The sequence below is a fragment of the Primulina tabacum genome, chromosome 5 (assembly GCF_025594145.1).
Source record: "Primulina tabacum isolate GXHZ01 chromosome 5, ASM2559414v2, whole genome shotgun sequence".
NCBI classification, from domain to species: domain Eukaryota; kingdom Viridiplantae; phylum Streptophyta; class Magnoliopsida; order Lamiales; family Gesneriaceae; genus Primulina; species Primulina tabacum.
The window spans coordinates 7,131,817-7,159,178 of record NC_134554.1 but is presented as its reverse complement, the minus strand read 5'-3'; the positions used below and the strand labels follow the sequence as shown (position 1 = coordinate 7,159,178).

Genomic DNA, 27,362 nt, shown 5'->3' with positions numbered 1-27,362 from the left:
GATTATTATGTTTTTATAAATATGAGCATTAATGCATCATATTTAAATTTGTCATATTTATTGGTTTGAGATAATTACAATTACATTAAAAATTAAAAAACATTTTTTCACGCTTAAGCTTGAAAAGTTTAGAGCTCGACATCCTGCGATCCGGGACGCTTCACGCTTTTTAAAACATTAGTTACACGTATGCAACTTAAATCGCACTGGCCAAGAAGTTTTTACTAGGATTCATACAAAAAAATATTTTACTAGGATATAGTAGATAGATACGATGTAAATTGTAATTTTTTATTTCACAAAAAACATAATATTTTGTAATATGAAAAAAATATCGTATATTTAATTAATCATGACATCAAAATTAATTACAAGTTTAATGTTGCAAGTATTGAAAATTTATTATATGATTTTTTTGAAGAATATCGAGCATATGGCATTAATTATTCTATTGTATAGATAACATGTGTAGACAATTGCTGGTCCTTCATCGAAGAAAGACGAAACGCCTTCCAAATTAAATTATGCTTATCAGTGTCCTTTGTGGTCCATCGAAGCAGCTTGCGTGCAACTAACATTATTGAATAATAATAATAAAAAAAAATTCAACACTGCGACGTTCAAGGAGTGTAAAAAGAAGAATATTGGACAAATTTTTTTTAAGGTGTTTTGTCATTCAATGAATTTCCAACTTTAACGTCAGAGACGATGTAGTCTGATGATATTGAGATATGAAAAAACTTAACTTAGTTTGAAATAACATATCCTAAAGTTGTATTACACCGAAAGAGGGAAGATCTTATAAATTACTTAAACTTCTCTAACCAAATTTCGTTTTTACCTTCAATTTATAAGAGTTTTCTTCGATTTTTTTATGAATAGCATATTATTAATTTATTATCATCTTAGTTTGGGACTCATTAGTCCATACATTTAAAAATGACAAACAAACAATAAAATTTTATTTGATGGGCCTCAAAGAGATTGACATCTACCTGGGCCTGGCCCATATGTTTGTAAGACCACGGCCTTTAATCATATGGCCCGTGTTATCTTTTGGCGGGAAACACGAAGCCAGAGTGCCAGACCATTTATCCCTAACTGGAGACAAAGAGCGTCGAACAAGCTTCCCCGTTTTATACGCTCTTCCACCATTTCACGAGCAGTTGCACACTTCCCGCAGTCCGAGCTGCTTTCGCCGCCGTGGATTTCTCGCCACCTTCGACAACTTGTTAGTTGCCTCCCTCTTTTCAGTGGCGCCTTCTTTGTTTCCCTCTTTATGTGGATAAATATGTGTAGTATGTGTTTGTGATATTGTCTTTTACGTCGGTTATTGAAGTATAGAACGTGTTTATTTCTGTGTATTCGTAAATAATCTTGTTTCCACATTTTTTATTTAGGTATTGTACGTTTTGTTTTGCTTCGTGGGATCGAATACGATGAAGGTGTTGAGATCCCGGGATACTTATTCTGCAGTCGGTGCTAAAACGTTAGAGCCAATGGCTGTGAAAAATGGGTTGATTGAACCGAGAACCCCACTGAAAACTTTAGATTTCGTTACGCGGTTATCAAACACCACGACACCTATCTCGGGTTCACCGGATTTTACATCTGGGTCCCCGGGTTTGGAGTCTGGGGCTGGCACTGTTATGTATTTGGACGGTGGAAATGTAAGGAGGAGAAGTGCTCGTTTGGCGAAAAATCCGGGCATGCTTAAATGCTCGAAAGTCACTGGGGTTGTGAACGGGAAAAGGAAGAAAGATGAGTTTGAAGTTGTGGGGAATTCTTCGAGTGATGAATTTGATGCAAGGAATTTGGAAAGGAACGTTCTGGATCTTGAACTTGGGGTTGAGAAGGCAGTTGGGCTTCCTGATTCTAGCATGACGGGATTATGTTTGCAGAATTTGGATGATGGGGTGGATGATATAGTCATACATAAAGAGGAAGCCAATATTGTTGGAGGTGTTCCCAAGTTAAGATCGGGTAATAATGTAAGCGCTGTTCCCAAGTTAAGATCGGGTAATAATGTAAGCGGTGCGCAAGTGGAGACTGAGAATAGCCAGAAACGACAGAAGAAATTTTGTGTGGATATGGAAATATTGGGTTTAGAATTGAGTGGGAAGGATGAGGTGGGGGAGCAATTCTTGACCTTAAGGTCAGGGAAGAATGTTGTGAAAAGAGAAATAAAAACTGATACTTGTGCTGGTAATCTGCTGGAAGGAACAAATAGTGATATAGAAAGTGAGATTGAATTAAGTCATAATATTGTGAAGACTAGGTCAAGGGCCGGCATGAAAGAAGTTGATGATGAGGGATGCATTGAGCGGAAATTTACTAGAGCAAATAAAGGTAAGGGGAAAGCTGGTAGGGAAACTTCAGTGATTGGTGGTTCTTTGTCGCTGAATTTAAAAGTAGATATTAGAGTAGGATTAACGAATGGTGCTTCAAAATCTGATGGTTCCTCTTTACCTAAAAGCTCAGATTCAGATGATGTAAATGAAGACAAAACTGCCATTAGAACTGAAACTGTTATGAAGACTCGAGGGAGAGAGAGCAAAGCGGAAAAAGGGAAAATGAAGTTGAAAGACAGTAATTCTGTCTGTGATGACATTAGCATCTCAAATCTTCAGATGGAAAATGTACAGGAGAGTAGCTTTTCTGACACAATCCATAATGAAGAAAATGCAGCTGCGCAGGATGGATCACAGGGAAGGGAAAATGATGTTGGTCCGAGTGATGGAAGACAATTTTACCGGGAACGCTTTCGAAATATTGCTAGACGAATTGCATCTAGGTTCGCTCATTTCTCTTCTCATGAGGAAATAGGGAACCATTCTAATGATGCTGAGAGAAGACAAATTCCGCTGCCAGAAGCAGATAGTGGAACAGATGATTGGCCTGGTCCTTTTTCAACTGCCATGAAAATCATTAAGGACCGCAGAACGAAAAAGAAAGAAGGGCAGCATGTAACCTCAACTGATAAAAGTGAATCTGCAGAACTGACATGGGTTCCTAGAAAACTGGAAAATTTTATATACCAGAAAAAATGGGCACCCTCATTACAAGATTTATGCTTGCCAATTCTTGCTAAAAATGCAGATGCAATCACTTCGCTCGAATGTGTTCCAGATGTGTTGCGGCACAAGATCTGTTGGTTTCTTTGTGACCATCGGCAAATGGACAGTCATTTTCTTGAATTGCTCGTGCGTGAATCACCTACAGAGATATGTATAAAAGATTGTTCATGGTTATCTGAGGAACTATTAATCAAGATATTTGAAAGTTTCAATACAAGCAAGCTGATGGTACAATTTCTTATCAATCACTGTTTCCACTTTGATTTATCAAGAATTTATTCTTTGTCAGTAATAAATCATCTGGTGCTTGAACTTAATAAGTTACTTATTGTCTTGTTTGAAGTGGTAGTACTTATTTAAATGTGTATCGTTTTGAATTTGTCATTATTTGATTTTTATTTTAAATTTCTATTATTTCTGGATGAGTTGGTTTATCCCAAAATAATATCTATTAATCTAACGAATTATCACATGTCCTTGTAGATTCAGCTTCTGTGTATGAACTTCATTTTCTGTTGTATTTCTAAAGGATCTGTCACTATCTATTGGAATTAGGTGCCTCAATAAATTGGTTAATTCCAAAATAGTTTCTGTCACGCGCCTTAGTAGATTCAGTTACAGTGTATGATATCATGTCTCATTGTATATCTAAAGGATCTGTTGCTATCTATTGGAATCAGGTGCTACAATTGGATCACTGCGGAGTATGTATGCCCGACTATGCTTTGCCTGCTACTTTGGCCCATTCACCCAATAGCCTTCCTGCTCTGACTTCCATATCCTTGAAAGGTGCATATCGTCTCTCTGATGCTGGACTGAGCTCTCTTGTCTCGTCTGGGCCTTCTCTCAAATCCATCGACCTCAGCCAGTGTCCCTTGGTTACTTCCGAGGGAATATGCTGTTTGTCAAAGTCACTGAGATTAGTTTTGAGGGAACTATACATTGATCATTGTCAAGGAGTAGATGCTATGGTTAGCCTCCCTGGACTTTTAGAGCTCGAAACTTTGGAGGTTTTATCAGTAGCAGGAATCCATACTGTTTGCGATGAATTTGTCTGTGAAGTTGTCTCCGTACATGGTTGCCGGATGAAGCATGTTGGTTTAGCAGATTGCATGTGCGTCAGGAGTGGATAGTTATGTAAATTATTAAGAATTATTTTTAGTAAATTTGAACAAATATCAATAAAGTGTTTGCCTGGTTGCAGAGAATTGACTGATTACTCTTTGGAAGTCATTGGCAATACTTGCGCTGGATTACGTTCTATAGACCTGAGTAATTTGTGCAAGCTGACAGATGTTGCCATAGGCCACCTGGCAAATGGCTGCAAAGAAGTTCAGATGCTGAGATTTTGCCGCAATGCATTCAGGTCCTGTGACAAGATTAACTTCCATTTTTCTGTGGACTGTCTATGTCTCTCTTTATAAGTTGATCAGAGTTGGAGTCTACTTAATCATCCATGACCTTGTAGTTATTGTTTCTCTTCTTTGACAATGATCTCTTGTCAGTTCAAAATGTTGTGCCATCGGGTAGACAAAGAGGTGAGTTCAAAATGGCTGTGAAATAAAGTCTGAAGAATGAAAGCCGGAATCAGAAACATAGTGACCCCTTTCCAATTCAATTTTTCCCATTTTAGAAAAAAGACAATAAGGAGAAGTAGAAAACAATAATCAGTAAAAAATCGAACAGTATTTCAAGAAGGATTATGTTTTTAGCCTTTATTGTTGTTTTTTTTTTTCTTTTTTATTTATTTATTGTCTCCTTAAGTCTATGTTTGTTTTATGAATCTGCTCCTCTCCAGTATGGAAGAACTTTGCTGCTCTTGGACCTGAAATTTGACTATAAAAATCTTTGTTTTATCTGACAGTGATGAAGCTATTGCTGCATACATTGATATCCGTGGGGCGTTTCTGAAAGACCTGTCCCTTAACAATATTATCAAGGTAAACTTCGATTTAGCTATATATCATTTCTTGCATATATGGATATCCGTGGGGCGTCTCTGAAAGACCTACCCCTTGACGATATTATCAAGGTAGTACTTAAATTTAGCTATATATCACCATTATCTTTGATGCGACACCAATGAATTGTGGGAGATGATGGGTACTATTGAAACATTTTTTTCTGAACTATTATAGATAAAAGAATTTCTTCACAAGATTATACCCATGAGAGCATATACAAATGGACACAGGTTTATAAAATACTATTAATTACTTTATGATGAAGGCATGGATTCATCACTCCGACAACTGAAATCCTAATCAGAACACTTGTCAGGGGTCACTTTCTTTGAATGCTTTGGAATTGGTCAAATTGATAATACAATATGTTATGCTCAACAAACATATGAAGAAGTCAAAATCGGTATTGATTTTCTATAGTTATTATATGATATAAGTAGTGCAAAGCTTTGCAAATTTATCTTGTGCGAGACCTACCACTTTGAAGTGGAAATCTCTACTTGGTTGGAGCAGCCTGTTTGCTTCTTTTGTGTTATAGAATACACTTCCTATGGTGATTTATTTTTTCCAGTGATCGGGTTCCAATAGAAATGTTATCCTTGAGGTATTGGTTCTGCCATGTTTAATAAAAGTTGGATCAATGCATTTTTGTATGTCTTTTGCACTCTTGGATTTCTTTGCGTTCTCCATATGACAAACTCAAATTTAAGTTTTTCACACCGTAATCTCTAGTTTGTATAATCCATCAACAACATTGTACTTGACACGATATGTCAACCAACACATTCATAGATCTAAATAATAATCTATATACATTAACAACTTAAACCATGTAAATGGTATTTAGAAGAAGATGGTGTGCCTTGGTCTGAGATTTGTTTGTGGGGTTTACACTGACATCTTGAAGACAAATATCTGAAATTATTAGTGAAGGCACATTATTTTAGTGGTGGGGTAAAACGCAGCGTTTAATGAAAACTATGTCAAACAGGTCTCAAGATGATTCCTGGGATGACTGGGGATGTGCGTGCAATTTATGATTTCGGTGGTTGGATTGCATCCGTCTGTTTGCACATTAATATTTATTTTATGTATTTCAGGTTTCCAACAATACTGCTCTATCGATTTCCAGAAATTGCAAGAATTTATTGAGTTTGGATTTATCTTGGTGTCGCAATATGACCAACGAAGCACTAGGATTGATCGTGGATAGTTGCTCCTCGCTTGAAGTACTCAAATTGTTTGGCTGTACACAGGTAATTGTAATTTATATCAAATTCATAGACAATTTACTTCTATAATCTTATTTTTGGAGCTAAGACCGGATAGTTGATGTTTTATCTAATTGCGAAACACGTGAAGAAAGACTGATAATCATTTCTCATTTTTACCAGTAGATGTAGGTTTCATATCTTTAGATATAAAGTATATCATCTATTCATCTATACGTGCATATCTGTTCACAAGTGTTGTTACTTCTGTGTGATGGAGACCGCTGAAGTGCAATGGATCTTTCATTTCTTCCAATTTTGTGTCGTATGTATTTTTGGGTTGGTAATTTAGTTACAGTTGCTGAAGCTATACGAATTTACAATTACCAGATTCGATGATCCTGCATGTGGACCAATCTAATTTGAAGGGGAGAATACTCTAGATCGCCCCTCGCCCTTGCATGCTCATGCAAAAATTTATCACCCGATTGCATCCATTGGTGATAAAACAGTTCATGCTAAATCCCAAATGTTGAATAGGTGACTGTTTGGGCAGAATCCAACATTTAGTTTCCATCTTCCCTAAATCATTATCACATTTAGGTTGGCACGACATTTGATTATGCATCGATCATTCATGAAGAATATCTTACTCTTTTTGCTTGATCTCTGAACTCTTTAATATCTTCCAATGTACTTAAATTCAAGATTTTGTTTAGATATTATTCTCATCTCGAATTTCCAATATGTATTAAAGGGATAATTATTTTATGACCTGGTGAGTGTTTTGCAGGTAACAAATGTGTTTATCGAGGGCCATTCAAACCCAAAGGTAGAACTCATTGGACTGAAGATGACGCCAATTTTCGAACATATACGTGTGCCTGATTTCCTACAAGGACCATTGCGTTATTGATCGACTCTCTTTGAATCGTTAATGTCCCATATTTTCTTTGTTCCCGGCTTCTTGTTGCTGTACGGAACCAAAACACTAAGTGGTCCGTGCTACGGTATATTATTTTTTGGGCTTATTTTTGTTCATGCCCGATATGTGCCAGGTAAAATTTACTTGCTGTCTTATTATCAAATATCACTGAAAACAGAAAACTACTTTTATCAACAGATTTTTGACATAACTTTGTTCAGGCAAATCATTTACCATTTTCACGCGGGATTGTAGAATTACATTATGCACTTGAAATGGATGTTCGAATACTTAAATACTGACAGCCTCCATTTCGTGATTATTCATCGATATCCATAAGAAGCCACTCTGTTTTCTGCTTTTATCCGCTTCATCTGTCCTCTTCATTTGTGCCAAATGCCATCATATGTGAATATTCGAGCAAACGAAATCCGTAATAAAGCAAGCAGAAGCGCAAATCTAATAATACAGTCACAAAATCGTCGTAAAGGATGACGAGGAGAATATAAGTTGAGATCAAAGATCAGGAACAAATACTTCTGCAGAAAGTGAACATCAAATCAAAGTGAGGCATCGGTTTGATCCTTTTGTAGCTCGTGTACGTTCGCGCTTCGTGCCGAATATGCTTGGGTCATATTCATCGGGAAGCTTGTCAATCGGCATGATGCAGACTTGCCCTACACTGTAATCTATTTACATACCTGCACAGAGGGCAGACATTATAGATGAAAAGAAAGTGGCGTGCAGAAAGTTGGTTTGAAAATTTGTGGACTTGAGCGCTTGTCGTTTTATCAAAAATTGTAGTTGGTTGTAACGGTACAACTCAAATCTTTTAAATCGTACAACAGCTAAAATATCATGTTTCATTGTTTTACAAAGCATGGATAATTTTGACACCCAAAAAAATTTAAATGTTTGATTTCATTGTTACATCGATTAAGCTAACACAACCTAAGACGAAGATCCAAACTCATCGGCATAAAACGATAAATAATTCTTGCATGAAAATTTCTTTGGATTGTCTTTATTCACAGTTTTAATATTACATTCTTGTTCCTCCAATGAAGTCAAGTGGAGAATGTTTAGCAAACAATAAACATAATATAATGTTTTAATATAATCATATGTTAAGTTGAAAAGTATCGATAGATTTAGTTATCTATCAAAAACGAGGGGAATTTAGGGAAAAGGGAGTGCATTATGAAGTATTTAAAAAAAAAAGATTCATAAGTCAATTTACTTAAATGTCCTTTCATTTTAAGTGTAAATATATCATTAAATTTGATTACTTATATACATTTACTTTAAACACGTAATTTATTCTCATCAGTCGACTCAATCTAAATCCTCTCCGTCGACCCCTTTTTCATTTCCTTTCCGACTACAATTGTCAACACTAATCGACGCAATGACTAATAATAATATGATAATATTAACGTTTATTGTTTATTTTCATTGGTCGATCGACTGATTGAAGAAAAAAAATTTCCAAACGTGAGTCGACCAAACTTAGATCGATCATCTATCCACTCTTGGATCTACCCAAGACCTAACAATGATCGACCAAAACCAAACAATGATCAACCATTGTTTGGTCGACCAAACCAAAGCTTTGGTCGACTATTGTTGATTGCTTGGGTAGACCCAACAGTGGTCGACCAACAATTGGTCGATCATTGATGGTCGACACTGTTGGTCGACCAAAGAGCTTGGTCGACCAACAACACTTTTGATTGTTGAGTATACCCATTATGGTCGACTAAATTGGTTTTGGATCGATATATCTCGATTTGGGGAAAAAGACTCGTAAATTTTAATTGGGGGAAGATGTGTGTAGACAGAAAAGAAAAAGAAGGGGATAATTAATTAAGTTAAAGAGTTTAATTGCAGTTAATGTAATAATCAGAAGTCGACTCCTTGTTTCTTAAAAAAAGTCATAGTCCTTATTTTTTAAATACTTTCTAAGTTAAAAAAGTAGGGGTGAGATAGAAAGTATTTAAAAAATAAGGACTCTGACTTTTTTTTAAGAAACAAGGAGTTGACTTTTGATTATTACATTAACTGCAATTAAACTCTTTAACTTAATTAATTCTTCACTTTTTTTCTTCTCTGTCGACACACACATATTCCCTCAATTAAAATTTACGAGTCTTTTTCTCCAAATCGAGATATGTCGACCCAAAATCAATTTAATCGACCATGATCGATTGGGGCTGTCATTGGGTCGACAGCGTGGGTGACCTATGCTGTTTTTTGGTCGACCCAAATGTCAAACTTAGATAGACCCAACAATCAACAATGGTCGATCATTGTTTGGTCAACCAAGACCAATTGCTTTGGTCGACCAAACCAAACAATTAGACCAATTGTTTGGTCGACCAATTGGTCTGTCTTTGACCAAAGCAATGGTCGACGCTCGACCATTGATAGATGGTCGACGCTCGACCGTCGACCATTGATAGATGGTCGACTCATTCTTGGGTCGACCAAAACGTGGTCGAAATTTTCTTCTTCAATCAGTCGATCGACCAACGAAAATAAACAATAAATCGAAATAAACGTTAATATTATCAGATTATTATTAGCCATTACGTCGATTTGTGTTGAGAATTGTAGTCGGAAAGGAAATGAAAAGAGGGTTGGCGGAGAAGATTTAGGTTGAGTTGACTGATGAGAATGAATTACGTGTTTAAAATAAATGTATACATGTAATCAAATTTAATAATGTATTTACACTTAAAATAAATTGATTTATAGATCATTTTTTTTAAATACCAATCCCTTTTCCCTAGATTTCCCGCAGAATTCATAAAAGGAAATCGTCAAAATCACCGATTTTATTCTCAAAATAAAAAAAATAAAAAAAAATTTGCCATATCAATCCAGTGATCTACAGCTCCAATCACGCCGGCCGGAGAGTCTCCGCCAGTGCTCCTCCGTCGCCAGGTAAAATTCTTCCTCATCACACGGTCCGACAAACGCGCGCACTCACCCTTGAGTTTCCGTCATTATCAGCTGTTGTGATTCAGTTTTCTTGCTTTCCAGAATTATGGTTTCATGCCCATTTCACGCGAAATCTTAATTTTGCTGTAGTTAGAGATTTTCTGCGAATTGAGGAATCCTTTTTAGTGTTAGTACAGTAGAAGCAACGTTTTTTAATTTCCCTTTTGTCAAGCTAGGTGCATTTAAGAATTTTCACGTGTTACTGTTTCGGAATATTTTTTCGTTGGATCTGTGTCAAACTGATTCCGGAAAAGATATTAGTCTTCGAGTCAATTTATGTTTCTTAGAAAACCACCCATTTAGGGTAGATAAAGTAAGGATGAAGAGAATAATATTAGAAAGGATGAGAATTAGTTACCAAAAATTATAGTTAAGTTCTGAAGATTAGAGCCATGTTATGTTTTGGATTAATTGATTTCTCCATTTGTTTGCTTTTCGAACATTATATGTTTTTGGATGAAGAAACCAGGCTTTCTGCATAATTGAGAGCAGGGAAAGAATAAACAATGAGCAAAAGTGTGGGGAGACCCGATGCTCCTTCTTCAATAATTGGATCGGAATCATCAAAGAACGGTGGTAACACTGGTTTTGATGTTAGTCGAATTGCTGAAGTGAAAGCATGGCTTGTTTCTCAGTTTGATGTAGTCGGGAAAGATGTGCCGGATTTCGAGTACACTCCTCGAAGCATTACCCACTTACACAATATCGCCACCCGCTCTCAAGCTAAAACACAGGCTGCCACCATTGTTGCTAATGACTTTCGTCAAAAAGCAGCGGAGTATCGCTCCCAAGGTACTCTACATCCAATTTGCTTTTGAGTATACTTGTGTGGTAGTTTGTGAATATAAATCCTACCGAACGGTTTCATTTACTTTAATCATTTCTTCAGTGGCAAAACAGTTGGAAGAAGGTTGATTTTATTTGTATCATTAACTTTTAAGAGTAGAGATCTGCCTGTTATCCTATCAGGGTTTTCAATTGGGATATTTTTTTTTATAGTTATGGCCAAAGGTGTTCAATGTTTTTCTAAGGCTTGCACTGTTTCTTATGACTACAGCTCTGAGGATAAGAGAGATATTGGAGCAAATGGGGCTGGTGCAAGAGAGTTTGCCATCAAATGTTGTCTCATCCTCGCAAATACTTGCCAATGTGTCAAATCTATTAAATATTAGGGATACCGAACTAAGTAGGTGTGGTTTCTTTATTCGTCATGCTTTGTGCTTAATTTTATGCCATTCAGCAGGCTTAGTAAGAAAAAATGTCTTCAGTTTTCTTGTAGCTATGGCAGACCTATCGCTGAGAAAAACTGCCGTTGAAGAAAAGAGGGCTAAAGTGCAGTCAGAGTCTAAAGAACTTCTTGACTACACGCGAAAGGCTATAGCAAGACTAACTTATTTGAAACGGTGATTCCATGAGTTATTGTTTTTTCTCTTCTGCTAACTTTCTTTTGAAGTTGGCTTACTAATTTCGATGATAAAGCTGCATAAAGTCTTAACTTTCTTTTGATTAATCTAATTTTATGGACAGAGCACTTTCACAATTAGAAGATGAGATAGTTCCCTGTGAAGCTCAGATGGAACAGTGGAACACAAATGTAGCTATCATGGACTCCAAAGAAAGGCAGTATTTGCAACAGTATTCTAACTATAAGGTTGAGAATCATACATATGGCCCATCTTTGTCAACCATATCGGATAACTATTGTGATCTATATACCAGCTACATCATGCTATTCCAGACTATGTATTTTGCAAAATATGAATCTTGTCTTGATCTTTATATCCATCAATTCTTAATAAATATTCTTCGCACAGGCAATGCTCAACCGTGTGGGCTGCAGCGCTGAGATTAGTCATGGAGTATTGGTTGAAATGGCAGAGCACCGGAAAGAACTGGAAAGGAAAACAAAACCGATACTCGACACTCTGAGAAGCTACCAGGATTTGCCTCCTGTACTTACCTCTCCTCACTTTTTATCTGCATTTCCCAGCTGTTCTTCCTGGAGTTTTATATCAAGGTTCAAAATTTTGTGTAGGATAAGGCGTTGGCTGCATTGGCTATTGAGGATAAAAAGAGGCAGTTTGCTGCTGCAGAGAAATATCTCGAAGATGTATTACAGTCAGCTCTGGCTTCTTCGGACTGATGTCCAGTTTGCTTTTTCTTGCTTTTATTTTTAGCTTCCATCTGCTTACACTCTTTCTTTTATAGTTGGCTGAGATCAAGTTCTTGTTTGGGTTTATTTTACCCCTTATGATGTATCCCTACCGATCAATTCCTCTCCGTTTCTTTCTATACATATAATGTATGCTTATTTTTAGCAATCTTGTGTTATTACTTCAGGACAAACCAGTTATTTTGTGGGAGTAGAAAGCAAATTTTGTGGGTTCCATACTTTTTTTTATGTTAATGCTATTTCATAATTGAATATAGAAAAAAATGAAAAAGAAAAAAGAAACGGAAGAAACTTGATTCACCTTGAAATATTCATAACGAGAATTTTTATGCGCAACAGTACAAAAGCCACATGATCCTGGAAGAAATCTATGGAAAAATTGCGTGTGAATGTCAATATTACATTGAATCTTAAACAATTTTAACCCCATGAAACCAAAAGCCAGACTCCGGAAAATGTTATCAGCACAGGAAAATCCATGTTTCAACACCGCAAGAAAAATTTATTCTTGAAAGCCACTCGCATCAAGAAAAACACTTGGATTTCCATGTTAATAACGAGTACTTGGACTCTTTCGAACTAGAAGCCCCACCGCAGTTGTGGTGATGCCATTCCTGTAACATCATCTGCAACTCATTTTGCGGAAAGTGAGTTCGTATTTTAATTAAAATTCAGATGCAACGCACACCTTACTGGACATTTTGAGGCAGCTATAGAGCCTAAGAGACCATTTAGGTAATTTATTTTGAATATTAATTGGGATATCTTTATATGTATATTAGAAAAGTAATTAAATCAAATAAATGATTTAAAAAAGCATGAAATACATGTAAAAGATTAATGGATTTTTATATATCAACATTCAATATAAAATTAATAATAATTAAATCAAGTATAGAAAAATGACTGATTAAATATTTGGGGAATGAAAAATTGTATAACAAGATTTACCCACAAGATACTATTTAATGATTCTTTCAGATTTGTAATTTTTTGTTTCGAAAATTTAATAATTTTTCTATAATGTTGAGTTATATGTTAAAGTTTATTTTTTTATTTATTTTATTTCATTATGATATTATCTATAACTACCTATATTATTTTATATTTTATTATTAAGTTTGGTATACCTAGCATAACTAAATTTGGTATAATTGTAAACTTTTTAAAATATCATATGTATTTTTAAATTATAAAAATATTCTATTATCATTTAGCTTATAAAAATCTATTTTAGTAAATTTTTTAATTTTCTTATCATATATCGTATCACTTTTTAAAAGTTTAAACTATTAAAATATTTTCTTCAATCTTTATCTAATATTTTAAATTTAAATAATTATACATTCTGAATTAACATAAACATTATTTTAAGAAAACAGTAATCTAAAAATAACATAAAAATATTACATATTCTTATGAGACGATCTCACGAATCTTTATCTGTGAGACGATATAACCCTACCGATAATCACAATAAAAAATAATAATTTTAGTATAAAAATAATATTTTTTTCATAGGATAACTCAAATAAGAATCCGTCTTACAAAATATTATCCGTGAGACCGTCTCACACAATTTTTTTTTTCAAAAAATTAATATAAAATTATTATGGTTACACACCTCTTTCCTCTCAATCGCTGCCACCCCGTTCTATTCTTACGAAAAGTTTTCGCGTTTGCATTTACGTTTTGATGCATTTGGCAACATTTTTTAATCTGTGTTTGTAAAGAGGATCTGGGTTTTGGTCCATCTCCCATATTGATTGCTTTTTAATCTTTTCACGAAGGATAGCATATGGGGATCTGGGATGCTCCATCTTTGTATACATTTTTACAGGACTAAGTTATTATGTTATGTTGATGAGGATTAGAGAGAGTCAAAAGAGAGATTTCTAGTCAATTTTTATAGCTGTCCTGTTCCCCAGTTTAGTATGAACACGAAGATAGGGGATTTTTGTGTTTTGATTAATTATCAGATTATGAGCATCCAGCTGAATTTTTGCTCTCAAAGGTTAAATTTTGACTAGTAATGATGGTAAGAGAATGCAAGACAGCAGAAAATTATGCTGTTTGGCCATGAGACTTGTAGTATTTTAACTCTAATCTTGATTGTATCCATTACGTTTACATTTCCTGGATTCTATCAACGAAGTTGTTATCTTATAAAAGTTTGATATCTCTAACATTATTTTGGTGTTGATTGCTAATGCGAGGAATAATAGATACTGGCAATCAGTTGGAGTTATTGGTGTTTTATAGGAACAAATTGAAAATTAGATAGGTAGTGCTATTAATGCATTTGTTTCGTAGATTAAAATTAAAGAGCCTGCAGTTATTTTTTACTCAGCGGATGCCAAAGCTTTCATTTTTTTATTCTAGATTATAAACAATTAGTTTGAGTTTTATAGAATTTGGTTTAGTTTCTTGCCTCAACGCCGTATTGTTGCTAAGGGTCTAAATAACCTTTTCGCTGAACTTTTTCAGTAAATTTTATTTGCTCTTTTCTGTTCCTACGTCATTCCTAGAATGGCTAACATTGTACCAATTCCAGCTGACTCCTACAAGCTTGGTTTTATTGGAGCTGGAAAACTGGCTGAGAGCATTGCCGAGGTGTAGTGAAATCAGGATTGTTGCCTGGTTCCCAAATTTGAACCGCCCATCATGCCTTGTCTCGTCGAACTGCATTTGAATCTACTGGTGTCGAAATGCTTGATCATAACAAGCAGGTATATCCTGTAAATGGACCAACTCTTCTTTCTCTCCTTGTATGTGTTTTTGTGTCCTCCTCTGGCAATGAGGCAATGGATGTGATATTTTCAGAAAGAACACATTTTACCATGTGCACCTAACTCTCGTACTCGTTTCTGCCTTTCTAATATATTGCTGAATACTAGTTTATTTTATTGGAATATCAGACATTCTAGTCTTCTTCTATGGCCTTGTATACCCTGTCAATTCAAGAAACGAAAGTGGAAGTGTGGAATACAAAATCAAAATGTCATATCTCATAGTTGTGTAAAATGTGTTCTTGCGACATGCTACCTAAAATTACCTAAAATTGTTTTCATTGGTTATTAACATTTGGAATTATGTAGGCTGATGCCATGAAATCCACTTTATACTTTTGCATTTTAATGGTTTGCTTGGTATTTTTCATGTATAGGCATTTATAGATGGCAGTGCCAACTGATTATGTTAATTGACCTTTGCAAAGTAATACGCCGCGGCACCATTTTGATGACCTTGCTAATTAATAATTCGCCACAACTAACTTGTTAGCTTTTTTGTTTGAATTGCTTGTTTCGAAGGTAGGTGGTTGAAGACAGTGACGTGATCATATTCTATGTTAAACCTCAAGTTGGTATGCTCCTTTCCTGGTGTTTCTCCAAGTTGTGATATTTAGTTGTTACTTACCTATTCTTCTGATGGTATATCTTTGAGTTTCTGCCATATTTTTTTGCATGTTAGAGCAATGATGGTTGTGAAAATGCTATTTATTCTTACTTTTCAGATGAACAATTTATTTGATGAAGAAGAAATGATAGGGTTTATCATATATTTACAAGGAACATTATGTCTTTGTATTTAGCTATATAAAATGGTAACATTTATTAAGTTTTGAAGACAATAAATGGAAAATCCATTTTGAATTTCATACCTGTTTTCTCTTTTCTTTTCCTCATTTGGGAAGGGAGGGAACATAACTATCTCTTTAAGTGTGTTTATTATATAAGTAAAAGGTTTGAACGTAATTGTGAATTGATTTTTAACGTATGAAAACCGAAAGGTTTGAACGTAATTGTGAATTGATTTTTAACGTATGAAAACCGAAAGGTTTAACTCATGATACACTTTGGTAACTTCATAGATTTCCTTATAGTATGTATTGTGGCAATGCAATTAAAGCTCTGTTATTTTGTTGATGCTGTAGTTAAAGATGTGGTATTTTTAACGTATGAAAACCGAAAGGTTTAACTCATGATACACTTTGGTAACTTTATAGATTTCCTTATAGTATATGTATTGTGGCAATGCAATTAAAGCTCTGTTGTTTTGTTGATGCTGTAGTTAAAGATGTGGTGCTGCAGTTAAGGCCACTTCTTTCAGAGAAGCAGCTCTTGGTATCCGTTGCTTGCCGGAATCAAACTAAAAATTGGCAACGAGCAAAGCAATAACAGTCCATGGGTTCCGAAAGTAAGTGAATCAGCTCCCCCATCCATGTTTTAGCCTTGCTGTTGCAGTGATTTTCAATTTTCATCTTAACATCGACGAAAAGATGGACGCTGTCGACTCCACATGTGTCAATTTCTTCAAACACTTTAACCACTTCCTCGTCGTTGCCAAGGTTACTGAATAATATTCCCTTTTCTTTAAGCTCTTACACATCCTTGGAGCTCTCTAACAATGTTTTCATGAAATTAATGTAGGATGTGATGGTGAAGTTGGCTCTGGTCCCTGGGGACGTTTCAAATGCTATCATGTTAGCGAAGAACACTTTGTCATCGGGGCTGACAAACCAAATGGGTAGCTTAAGCTGTCCATAGAAGGCATGAGATTCAAACCGGACATCAGCCAAACAGTTTGAACTCGGTTTGAAATCGATTCCCTTTGCTTTAAGTTCGGTCACACATCGAAACCCACAGCTAAGATTTCTGAAATTGTAGGAATCTTGGTTGTTTGTTTCGCTCTTCTTCCTTGAGTCTCTGGGGAATATCTTTTGAAAAGCTTCTAAAAGGTGAAGAGGCTCCTCGTCTTTATCGTCTTCCCAAGGAATTTTTTCAAGAATCTGGTCTTCCCCAGAGCTCACACTGCTAAAGTACTTGCGGAGCAAAGATTTCCCTTCATTTTCACCGAATCTTGACTCGATCAAGAGCTTGATGACTGAATATGGGATTTGATTCTCGAGCATAAATATATCAGGATCCATTAAGGCACTTGCAGATGCTCCAAGATGTTGCCTCATATGAAAGTTCATTTTCCTGTCCCCCATGGCTACCTTCATGTAACATATGAGGAAGCAAGAATCGCGAAGCATCATCATACACATTGCCTCATCATCATTCAAATCTGTTGACACTCCAGTGTAGCAACTCCTGATTTCATGGATTTGCTCAATAATCTTGCTGTGAAAGAATCCCTCATCTCTGCCACTGCCGGAAAGGAACATAGCGAGGGATTTCTGCTTGTATCCTCCACTTGTTGGAGATGAGGTTTCCCATGGTGGTAAGGACCGAGCGAAACCACCATGGGGTCGTACACATAATGCTCACTCTGCTGATGCTTCTTCAGCCGCAGTGCTGGCTGTACTCTGCATTTTCCGCCTCAAAGATTTTTCACCACTGTCCAACGAATGCTCGATTATGACCAAGGGGACTAATGTAGAGGAAGAAGACGAAGCTTCTCTTGATCCAATCACCATCATCGTTCCTGGTATACAGGATTATGGGAGGAAGTGTAGAAATAGTTAGTCGGGACTTCACATGTACTCATGAATTTACTAGGCCAATTCTTGACAGATAAATGAATGAACAAGGATTGATAAAAATACAATAATATAAATATTTGTCAGTGAGTCCAGAAGTATTGTTTTGGTTTTGGGACAAGTGAAGCAAATCTGGGGTTTTTTTAAAAAAATAATATTATTTTAAAAAATATATATTAAAATATAACAAAATTTGGGGTGTTATAAAAATACTACAATCCGAAAATCAGATTCCTGGATTCAATTAAAATTTCTTAAAAAAATTAACACTCACGGATTCTGAATCCGGGAGCTCCCCTTCTTTAAATGAGGTGCGCACCTCCTCATTAATCACCGTGAGCTCCCCTTCTTCCTTTTCCTTTCGTTCGCCGAACACCGAGTATTCTTTTCCTTATTTTTCTTTCGTTCGCCAAGCCCCGAGCATCTTTCCAGCACCAGTCTTCAGAAGTTTCCATTTATTCATTAGCGCAAGTTTTCGATATTTTTTCAGAATATTAAGAGGTAACGAGATTAGTTTTGTTTATTATATTTATTATTGTTCGTTAATTATAGTAGTTTTAAGTAATAACAATAGTTATAATATTAATTGTATTATTGAAATTATAATACTATAATTTAAAATTTTTGAATTACCGAACACTTTATGAACGCATCATAGTAGTTTTAAGTAATAAAAATTATTGTACTTAATTTAATTACGAAAATTATAATATTAATTGTATTATTGAAATTAGTTGTAATATAAATTGTATTATTAGAATAATTATAATATTAATTCGTATAATAATAACTATATAATTACAATATTAATTGTATAATTGTATAATAATGAACGCATCACGTAATAATTGTAATAGTAATTATATTATTGGAATAATTATAATATTAATTGTAAAATTATAACTATATTTAATTTAATTACAATAAATGTATACGTTTTATAACTATTACTAATGTATTTATTATAATAACTATTACTAATGTATTTATTGTAATTACATGTTATACTTTTTATAATAAATAACTATTACTAATGTATACATTTTATAACAAATAATTATTACTAATGTAAACGCTTTATAACTGTTAATATACTTAATAATTACATGTTATAATAAATAATTATTTTGTAACTATTATAATTGCATGTTATAATAAATAACTATTACTAATGTATATGTTTTATAACTATTATTATACTTAATAATAACTATTACTAATGTATTTATTATAATTACTTGTTACGTTTTATGAAGTATTATTGATTTTTAAAAGAAATTATTTAATTTACAGTAATTAGTTTTATTATCAATTTGTCGTCAACATATAAATTTTTTTTTTCGAGCCGGAAATTACAAATAAATTTCGTTTACTATAAAATATGTAGTTAAATTTTGTTGATATAAAATATAATATTTGTTAACTAATGATTTTTTGTTGCAAGATGGCTGAAAATACGGATAATGTGTTGTATTTGCGGGGTAGACACATATCAAATAATATCAACGCTGAAAACATGGATGCAATAATTCCACCACACTGGTCTGACAAATGTCTTTGGAGATTGCTTAATGCTGGGATTCACCTCCGTGTCCGTCTATGTCTTACACGCATGGGCTTCTATGTTGTACTTATTTTTCCTTATGATTTGACTATTTATGTTGTATGTTATTGCAGATTTGGGTGTGGTCTAGAATTACTCTTCTTTGCCCTGATAGAGCGCAAGATGTATCTATTTCAGAAGAGCAGGCTGCGGATGTGCTTCAGGGTCTACCATTCCCACCATACGGCGCACGATACTAATAAGAAATAATTAACATTTATTATTATTATTTTGTTATTTAGTTTTAATGAAAGTATTGTGTACTTTTATAAATTGCAGGTGGAGACGCGGATTTTCTTGGACACACACGGCCCATCATTCGGTCCGTATAATGAAAGATATGCTTGACATGATGGTAGAAGGGCAGGTAGATATATAAATTAGTTGTTTAGAGTTTGAAATTTTTTACAAATTCAGTCTGAATTATATAATATCAACTTGATAATCATTTTTTCATTTTATTTGCTTCAGTTTCTATGGACAGTTTATGATATGGAGTCCCCGGAGGTTAGCAGAATTCTTGATGGAAATATAATTCATCTATTACATTAATACAACATAAATAATATAATTAAAATATAAGAAATTATTGAAATTACCTTTTCAAATGTCGTTGTACGGAATTTGTAATTAAATGAGCTACCGAAATTTATTATCTGCAATAAATTACAAACATTATCAATTATAATATACATAAAACAATTCAATATAGAAAGAAAAACAGAGATTAGACTTAGACTCGGCGCAATTCTCCCAAATTCTGTTACTCGACACAATTCTCTCAAATCAAATTTTGAATTGCTGAGACTCGGCGCAATTTTCTAAAATTCTGATATTCGACAGAAAACTATCAACTCAAATTAGGAATTCTGATAATTACACGATCGACGTAATTTATAAAGGGAAGAGAATCACGGATTCTTTATAACTAACAAAAAATACCACGGAGTGAAGAAAAAAAAAGAGCCGCGCAAGAAGAATGCCGAAAACTTGAGCTGAAGGACTGATGAATTCGCCAAATACTCGGTGCAATTTTATTACATATTTTTCAAAATTGTTTTGTATATAACCACACAAATTAATTTGACAATGAAAATTAATATAATTTACTTATATTAAATTTTTAAGTAAATTATTTCAAAATATATAGTTGGATAAAAATATTTTAATTAGAATTATCAATTTCGTATATTACTTTGCATTAACACAAACATATTTATAATATTAAATAAATTATATTAAAGTGACCAAAGTTATAGAGTAACTAAACATTATTTCATATATAATTTTTTTTTAAAAACGTAACAAAATACTTTATAATTTCATTAGTATTAAGTACAATAATATTAACTCATTCTTATATTAAATTAAATTGATTATATTAAAAATACTAACCTGAAATATTTCAAAAATCACAATATCATATTTATTATTTTTTTAATATTTCAACTATTTTTTAATATGGCGATTAATATTAAAAATATACTATTTAACTAAATTATACTTAATCATATAATGTTAGTGAACAAAATTATAATTACATTAATATAATATAAATAATACAAACAAAATAATAATAAAAATTACTTAAATTACCTTATCAGACGTAATTATACGGAACTTGTAATAATATCAACGGACGATGCTAATATCTGAAATAAATGACAAGTATTATCAAAAAAATTATACAAAAAATATTACTTCTTAATATATAATTATAATATTATCAACGAAATTAAACTTTACATCTTGATATATCTTCCAATGAAAAGGATGATAAAATCAACAAATAATATTAATACGAGGTCGAAGTAGAAAAGATGGATTTTGCGCATATGAATCGGATGAATGCGAGAATGATAATATTTTCGGTAGATGAAATGAAAAGAGAATACACGCTATTTGAAGGAGAGGAGCATTTCTATTTAAAGTGAGGAAAAAAACACGGAGTGGCACTTCCTTTTCTTTTTTTTTTATTTTATTTTTTAAATAAGTCTGAAGTCCGGTGCAGTGAAATGCGTACTAGATTTGTAAACTCTTTCATTTTGCAACATTTTTATAATGATTTTTTTAATTTAAATTTATTTTTTTAAAAAGCCAGCAAATCTGGTCTCAATTTAGTTTTCAAAATCTGGTATAAATCCGTTGAATTTTCTATAAAGTGCAAACATGAATGTTGTAGGAAGTTGAAAGAGAAATCTCCTATTAAAAAAAAAAAACTCAGCTGTATTTGGTCACTAGAACGCCCATATGACTAGGCGTGAAAATTTTCTCAATGTCCCATATAATCATAATACTAAATATAAAATGAGAAAAATATCATTTTATTTTTTATATTAATGAATGTTATTAAAATATATTATATTTGTGTATATAGTTTACCAGTTTATATATATTTGTCCATTTTTGTGCAAAGAATATGACATTTATTGTGATGCATCTATCACACATTGGTTAGAAAAATATATTTGAATGGATTTATAAAGTGATACAATGCATTTCTCTTGCAATTTGTGTTAACAATTTTCGTAAAATGATAATAAAGATGAATTAGTTGATATATGAGCTCAATGTGTAGTCGCAAAAACGCAAGCCTAGGCTCACGACATATCAAAATTGTATTGTCTCACTAGTAGGAATACCAAAAAATAAGTGTTATGTAAGGCAAAATGATACATGTGTGAGAGCTACTTCTTGAATCTGCAGCACAGAGTACTATATAACGGAAAGACTTGTTAAGTTAATATGCTTATTCATTGCTGCTAAGCTAGTACATGCACCTTATCGAGGCTGGACAATCTCTTTCTTACTGCATTGAAAGCATTATTTGATTCTTTTCTTTCAAAAAATTTCCACGAAACGTTGAAAACGTGGAAATTTTTTGAAAAAAAAAGAATCAAATAATTTTATATGGTGAAACAATATATGACGATCTCAAAGAAAAGAGATCCAAAAACACGAAAGACCGGCTACTTTTTTCTCCGACTGGGGTTGGAAATATAGACTTTAGTTGAATGGACAGATAAGTTGAAAAAATTATGATTATAGTTAACAATAAAATATTCGTAAAGGCTTACATACGACGAACCACTTTTTGAACATATAAAATCCACCCATAAATTCTAGGCATGCTGGATCGAGGTTCAAGCCGTGACAAAGACGTCGCATTCTGAAAGATGGGTGATTATAGCACCCTGGCTCGGTGGATCAAGGGTCAGGCCCCGATGAAGATTTCGCGTTATGAAATAAGGGTTATTGTAGCACCTTTTGTCCCACATTAGTTAGAAAATGATGTTTAAATGAGTTTATAAGAAGATACAATGTAATCTTATAACAATTTATGTTAACTATTTTCGTAAATTGATGACAAATATGAAATAATTGTTATAAAGACCGATTATACAATCATGCAAGCGTGAGCTTAAGCTCGGGGCTTGACATAATTGTTTTGGAGATTGTCCCCAACAATGCAAAGCGAAGTGTTATAATTCATGTCTTTCTTTTTGAATAGGTCGTGAATACATGCAAATATTTCGACCCGAAATTGCAAATCTTGATTTAAACCGATTTTGAACCAAAAACATTAAAATATTTGAACTTCTAATCGAAATCGAGCTTTAATATACTTTATTCAATCTGAGTTTCAACCTTAAAAGTTTCTTCATATTCGATTCATTTACAACCATTTACAACCACAAAAACACTAAACCAATCAAAATAATTTAAATAACCAAACCAACCGAATAAAAACATGTTTAAAGATAAGTTCCCAGTTTAATTTTGGTTTATTTTGTTCGTTCGGCCTTCCTAATTTTAGAAAGAATAAGCAGCGCCAACCAAACTAAGATAACTAGCTAATTTTATAAAAATAAACCGGTTTACCAAAATAATCCACACGAAATAACTACCAACTACTCTCACACGACTTCAGTCGGAATTCCAGCCAAACTAGGTACGTATAAGGAAAGAAGAAAATGATAGCATTTACGTGATTGAGATCCACGAATTTTGCCCAAACAACTAAAAAAACAGGTAAAAAGTCTCCACCTCCATGACCATACATAATAATTTAGATCTACAGGGTGACACAATATTAAAGGGGAAGGATATACAGACTTGATTCAGGTGCCACTATCATCGTCTCATATTCCAGGGATGCTGTGATTTGCTGAATCTTCAGCAGCAGCAGCACCTCAAAGATCAGCCAAGGACATAGACCGCCATGAACTAAACTTATCCGTAGGAGGTGAGGATGATAGTTCGTTAAATATAGCAATTCTTGAGTGGGGAGGCAAAGGAGGAAGACAGCAACCAGATGACGATGAGTTAGAGTTAGATGTTTCGCCAGAACTGCTCTCGGGGCAATTAGAGGGTGCAACAAGAGATAACATACTCATAGACTCATTCGGTCTTTTCGCTAATCCTCCACGTCTGCAGCTCGAGAAGTTATTTTGTTTCTTGTCCCAGTAGCTATTATATGCCATCATGTTCTTTCGCTTCCTAGTGTATGCATCTTCTGGTTTACCGATATCTTTAACAGAGGAGCAGGATGCAGCATCGGACAGAGAAGTAAAAGATATGGATTTGCCACAATAGAACTTTGATATACCTCTCCTGAAATCAGTGCAGACAAACCGTGAAGAAATAATTTCACAAAATGAAGAGACGAACGGTAGTAACACATGCCAGCAAAGATAATTTAGAGCAAAGTTCTTAAGGCAAATAATCCATAGAGATAACTGAACAGTGAGATTATACAACAAAAAATTAATGAAGGACGAGATTAATGTCAAGAGCAAACACATCCAAATTAAAAAAGAAGAACAAACAATACTTTGACGTTTTGAAGAAAAAACCAGGCAAAATGGAAGTTTAGCAATGGATACTGTGATGGATGGATTGAGAGACCACAGTTATTCTTTTCATAAACAACTCTAATGCATACTTGGTATGAGGAAAAACCATTCCCAGTCTCATATTATTGCTGCATCACGTATTTTATCAACTTGACAAGATAGGAATGAGTACTCCTGAAACTGATTAGTCCTATTACATCATTCCTAGCCCATAGACAAATGTTATCCCCGAATCAAGTGGCAATAAACCAAAAAAAAATTTACTTCAAGGTACAGACCAGTGGGCGACACCAAAAAAGGAAGCGGTTACCCCCTCTAAAGTTTTTAAAAAATGAAATTTCGTGTGTAACATTAATAAGAAAGAAAAAAATTGCTCCCTTAGCCGTTCTGTCTTCACTCACTCCAAAACATATATGTTCGCTTAGGATTAAAGTTAATCGTATAAATATATTATCTATCTAAAGATATAATATTTTAAACATTCTCTATAACTTAAGATAAAAATATCATCCATCTCAAGATATACTTTATAAAACATTCTCTACACATGTTAAATTCATATACTATGACCCATGTAATGTTCTACATGGTTCGTGAAAGCAAATACTCATATTATTTATACTACAGGCAACTACTACAATAGACGATTAGAATATATCAGTAGATCAAGTATGAGAAGAAATTAACAACGTTTTTATGATTTCCCCTAATATAAAATAATCCAAGCATAAAAGTAATGTAACTCAATGTAATTTATACTGGCAATTAGCCATGTAATTATCTAATTCAAGCAGCATCAAACAGAAAACCATGCTACCGAAGTTAATCGTAAGTCAAGAAGAAAAAATCAGGCTACTTCAAGTTTCCAACACTCATTTCAGACCCAACACCATAAATTCTTGCAATAAAATTATGATCATGAATGGAGTCGAAAAGGAAATCTCAAATAATACAATTTTGCAACTCCCACGAAATCTATCCATGGGGATTTCAAGCTAATTTGTTGAATGTAGACAGCACCACACATCAGATTGATATGCCTTAACTCAATTTTCACAGCAATAAAGACAGCGTAAGATCAATTCTCCAACAATATCTATGATTCAGTTAAAGCCTTTCGAGAATGACCCTTTCTGACTGTTCAAAAATCAAATAATCTATAATTTGGCTCAAATTCACAAAAACTAAACCACTCCCCAATTCAAAACCCTAAAAATCGAAAGAATTCACCAAACTCACGAGAAAGGGCAAAACAAAACCACTTACTTTACAGGCAAAACTTCTTCCAGCGCTTCCAAACTAGCAAATGCTCCACCTTTGTACTCACTCTGGACCTCCTCCCCATCTCCTCCGCCACCGGAAGACTCGTCGCTGTTCTTTCCTATTGATGATATGGAGGAAGACGATAGAGAACCGGTCCGATCCTCCACCTCCGCACGGGCCTCCTTCCGATCGGCGGCGGAGAAATTCAGGGCGTCGTAAATCGAAGAAACGCAAGGGGCATCGCCGGTAACAACCCCTGATCGCTCAATCCGATCAGTACTGCCAGGATTTTCAATCTCCGATGGTGCAGACATCGCTGTACTACTGCGTTTAGACAAATTTCTGAATTTATATACAATGAGATATTGATTTTGGAAAGGCCTTATCTTTAATCAGTGTTGACTAAAAAGCAATAATAATAGTCTATTTAATAGGCCATAAACGTAATTAAGGTAGGATTAAGAATCAGAACTCAAATTTATCCTTAATTTTCTTTTCTTTATACTATTTTTAGTATATTATTTTCTTGAACTCATACACCCTCCAGTTTTGTAAATTTGGAATATAAAATCGATGCGTTACATGTAACGTAACAAGAACATTCTTAAAAACCTGGTTTCGTCTTTTTTTTCTTCAAAATCTCAAGTAAAACGATTTTCACGAGTTAATTTTGTGAAATCGGATCTCCAATTCCTGAAAAAAAATATTATTTTTTATTTTAAACATGAATGAATGTACATCAGTGAAACCATAGACACCTGCTATTTTTCTTATTGGAAATTGTTCACATTATTATAATATTGACGGCAGAAAATCGGACACAGTTGCATTTATTTTTACTATTTTTTGAATCCAAAAATATTTTGGTCACTCATTTATTAATTAAGTATAAAAAAAGTCTATTGATATATAATTTGTGGACGTCTTTGGTAAATCAGGCTTTGTTAAATTAAAACTTATATTTAGTTGAGAAACTCAAGTAAATATGATAATAAAGTAAAATTTCTATTAAATTCGAGATTGTTCAGGTTATGAAATTGAAGGAAAAGAATAAAGATATTAAATTGAAACAATTTACAAATAAATGTGGATATAATTTATATTGGTGTCAAATGATTAAAAAGTAAAATTTTTGAGCTCTAAATAAATTGTGGATATAAAAATTTAAGAAAATATTTTACAAAATGGCTCACGATCACCACAGAAGTCTATAGTAATTGGAATAAGGATTGATATTAAATTTTATTACTTCAGTCTTATCGTTATATTACAACATTATTAGCTATTTTAATGTGAATAAACTCTTTCCGATCTGCATGGAATCTGAACTTTTTGTTCCATTTGAAGTTATTTTCAATTATATATTGATAAAAAAATACAATTTATTCGTGGGTGACTTTTACTTTCTTCAAGATATGATTATTATTATATATTGATTATATTAGTATATATATTATATATATATACATATATATAAATATATTATGAATTTTATGTTTTTTAATCATAGTTACTTAATGTTTATATTTACGTATTGAATCATATACGAATAATAATATTTTTATTGTAATTCTATTTCTAGTGGTAAATTAGAATCAAACATTTGTAATGTAATTGGCCTGACTGTAATTTCTTTATCGTCTGAAATAAAAGTTGAATGAGAAAATATTACAATTCACATGTGCTTTGATAATTAAATTTTACAATAAACATGTGAAAAATTAAGTATTCAATATATAAAATTTAATATCACAACGTACGTGAAATATATTGAATAAATATGGTTGCTGTAGTCTGGAGAA

At 33.5% G+C, this 27,362-nt stretch overlaps 3 protein-coding genes and 1 pseudogene across 6 annotated transcripts; 2 read left to right on the top strand and 2 right to left on the bottom strand.

Moving 5' to 3' along the window:
• Positions 1-1,039: 1,039 nt before the first annotated feature.
• LOC142547836 (uncharacterized) lies at positions 1,040-7,914 on the top strand. The gene is made up of 7 exons (XM_075656303.1): positions 1,040-1,231; positions 1,401-3,305; positions 3,758-4,191; positions 4,282-4,443; positions 4,942-5,017; positions 6,142-6,297; positions 7,046-7,914. The coding sequence occupies exons 1-7, from the start codon at positions 1,040-1,042 to the stop codon at positions 7,166-7,168; spliced, it is 3,048 nt and encodes a 1,015-aa protein (XP_075512418.1). The 3' UTR covers positions 7,169-7,914.
• Positions 7,915-9,982: 2,068 nt separating this feature from the next.
• On the top strand, positions 9,983-12,497 carry LOC142546038 (AUGMIN subunit 1-like). 4 transcript variants are annotated; one of them, XM_075653520.1, is made up of 7 exons: positions 9,983-10,123; positions 10,673-10,972; positions 11,238-11,370; positions 11,449-11,583; positions 11,708-11,831; positions 11,995-12,132; positions 12,216-12,497. In XM_075653520.1, the coding sequence occupies exons 2-7, from the start codon at positions 10,687-10,689 to the stop codon at positions 12,321-12,323; spliced, it is 924 nt and encodes a 307-aa protein (XP_075509635.1). In that variant the 5' UTR covers positions 9,983-10,123; positions 10,673-10,686; the 3' UTR covers positions 12,324-12,497. The 4 variants fall into 4 exon arrangements, with proteins under 4 accessions (XP_075509635.1, XP_075509634.1, XP_075509632.1 ...); XM_075653519.1 differs by having other exon boundaries at positions 10,650-10,972; XM_075653517.1 differs by having other exon boundaries at positions 10,643-10,972.
• A 3,932-nt stretch (positions 12,498-16,429) lies between these two features.
• On the bottom strand, positions 16,430-18,293 carry LOC142547835 (UPF0481 protein At3g47200-like; annotated as a pseudogene).
• Positions 18,294-23,318: 5,025 nt separating this feature from the next.
• Positions 23,319-25,947, bottom strand: LOC142546037 (protein OXIDATIVE STRESS 3 LIKE 2-like). Its single transcript, XM_075653516.1, has 2 exons — positions 25,564-25,947; positions 23,319-24,055 (listed from the first exon to the last, which is right to left on the bottom strand). The coding sequence occupies exons 1-2, from the start codon at positions 25,872-25,874 to the stop codon at positions 23,635-23,637; spliced, it is 732 nt and encodes a 243-aa protein (XP_075509631.1). The 5' UTR covers positions 25,875-25,947; the 3' UTR covers positions 23,319-23,634.
• Between the last annotated feature and the right edge of the window lie 1,415 nt (positions 25,948-27,362).

Excerpts from the sequence above, each read along its gene's own strand:
- LOC142547836 (XM_075656303.1), top strand. The coding sequence starts at position 1,040 with ATGGCCCGTGTTATCTTTTGGCGGGAAACACGAAGCCAGAGTGCCAGA. Across the intron at positions 4,192-4,281 it reads GTTGGTTTAGCAGATTGCAT|AGAATTGACTGATTACTCTT; the intron begins GTGCGTCAGGAG and ends GCCTGGTTGCAG. Across the intron at positions 4,444-4,941 it reads TTTTGCCGCAATGCATTCAG|TGATGAAGCTATTGCTGCAT; the intron begins GTCCTGTGACAA and ends TTTATCTGACAG.
- LOC142546038 (XM_075653520.1), top strand. The coding sequence starts at position 10,687 with ATGAGCAAAAGTGTGGGGAGACCCGATGCTCCTTCTTCAATAATTGGA. Across the intron at positions 11,832-11,994 it reads AACAGTATTCTAACTATAAG|GCAATGCTCAACCGTGTGGG; the intron begins GTTGAGAATCAT and ends TTCTTCGCACAG. Across the intron at positions 12,133-12,215 it reads GCTACCAGGATTTGCCTCCT|GATAAGGCGTTGGCTGCATT; the intron begins GTACTTACCTCT and ends AATTTTGTGTAG.
- LOC142546037 (XM_075653516.1), bottom strand. The coding sequence starts at position 25,874 with ATGTCTGCACCATCGGAGATTGAAAATCCTGGCAGTACTGATCGGATT. Across the intron at positions 24,056-25,563 it reads GAAGAAGTTTTGCCTGTAAA|GAGAGGTATATCAAAGTTCT; the intron begins GTAAGTGGTTTT and ends CACTGATTTCAG.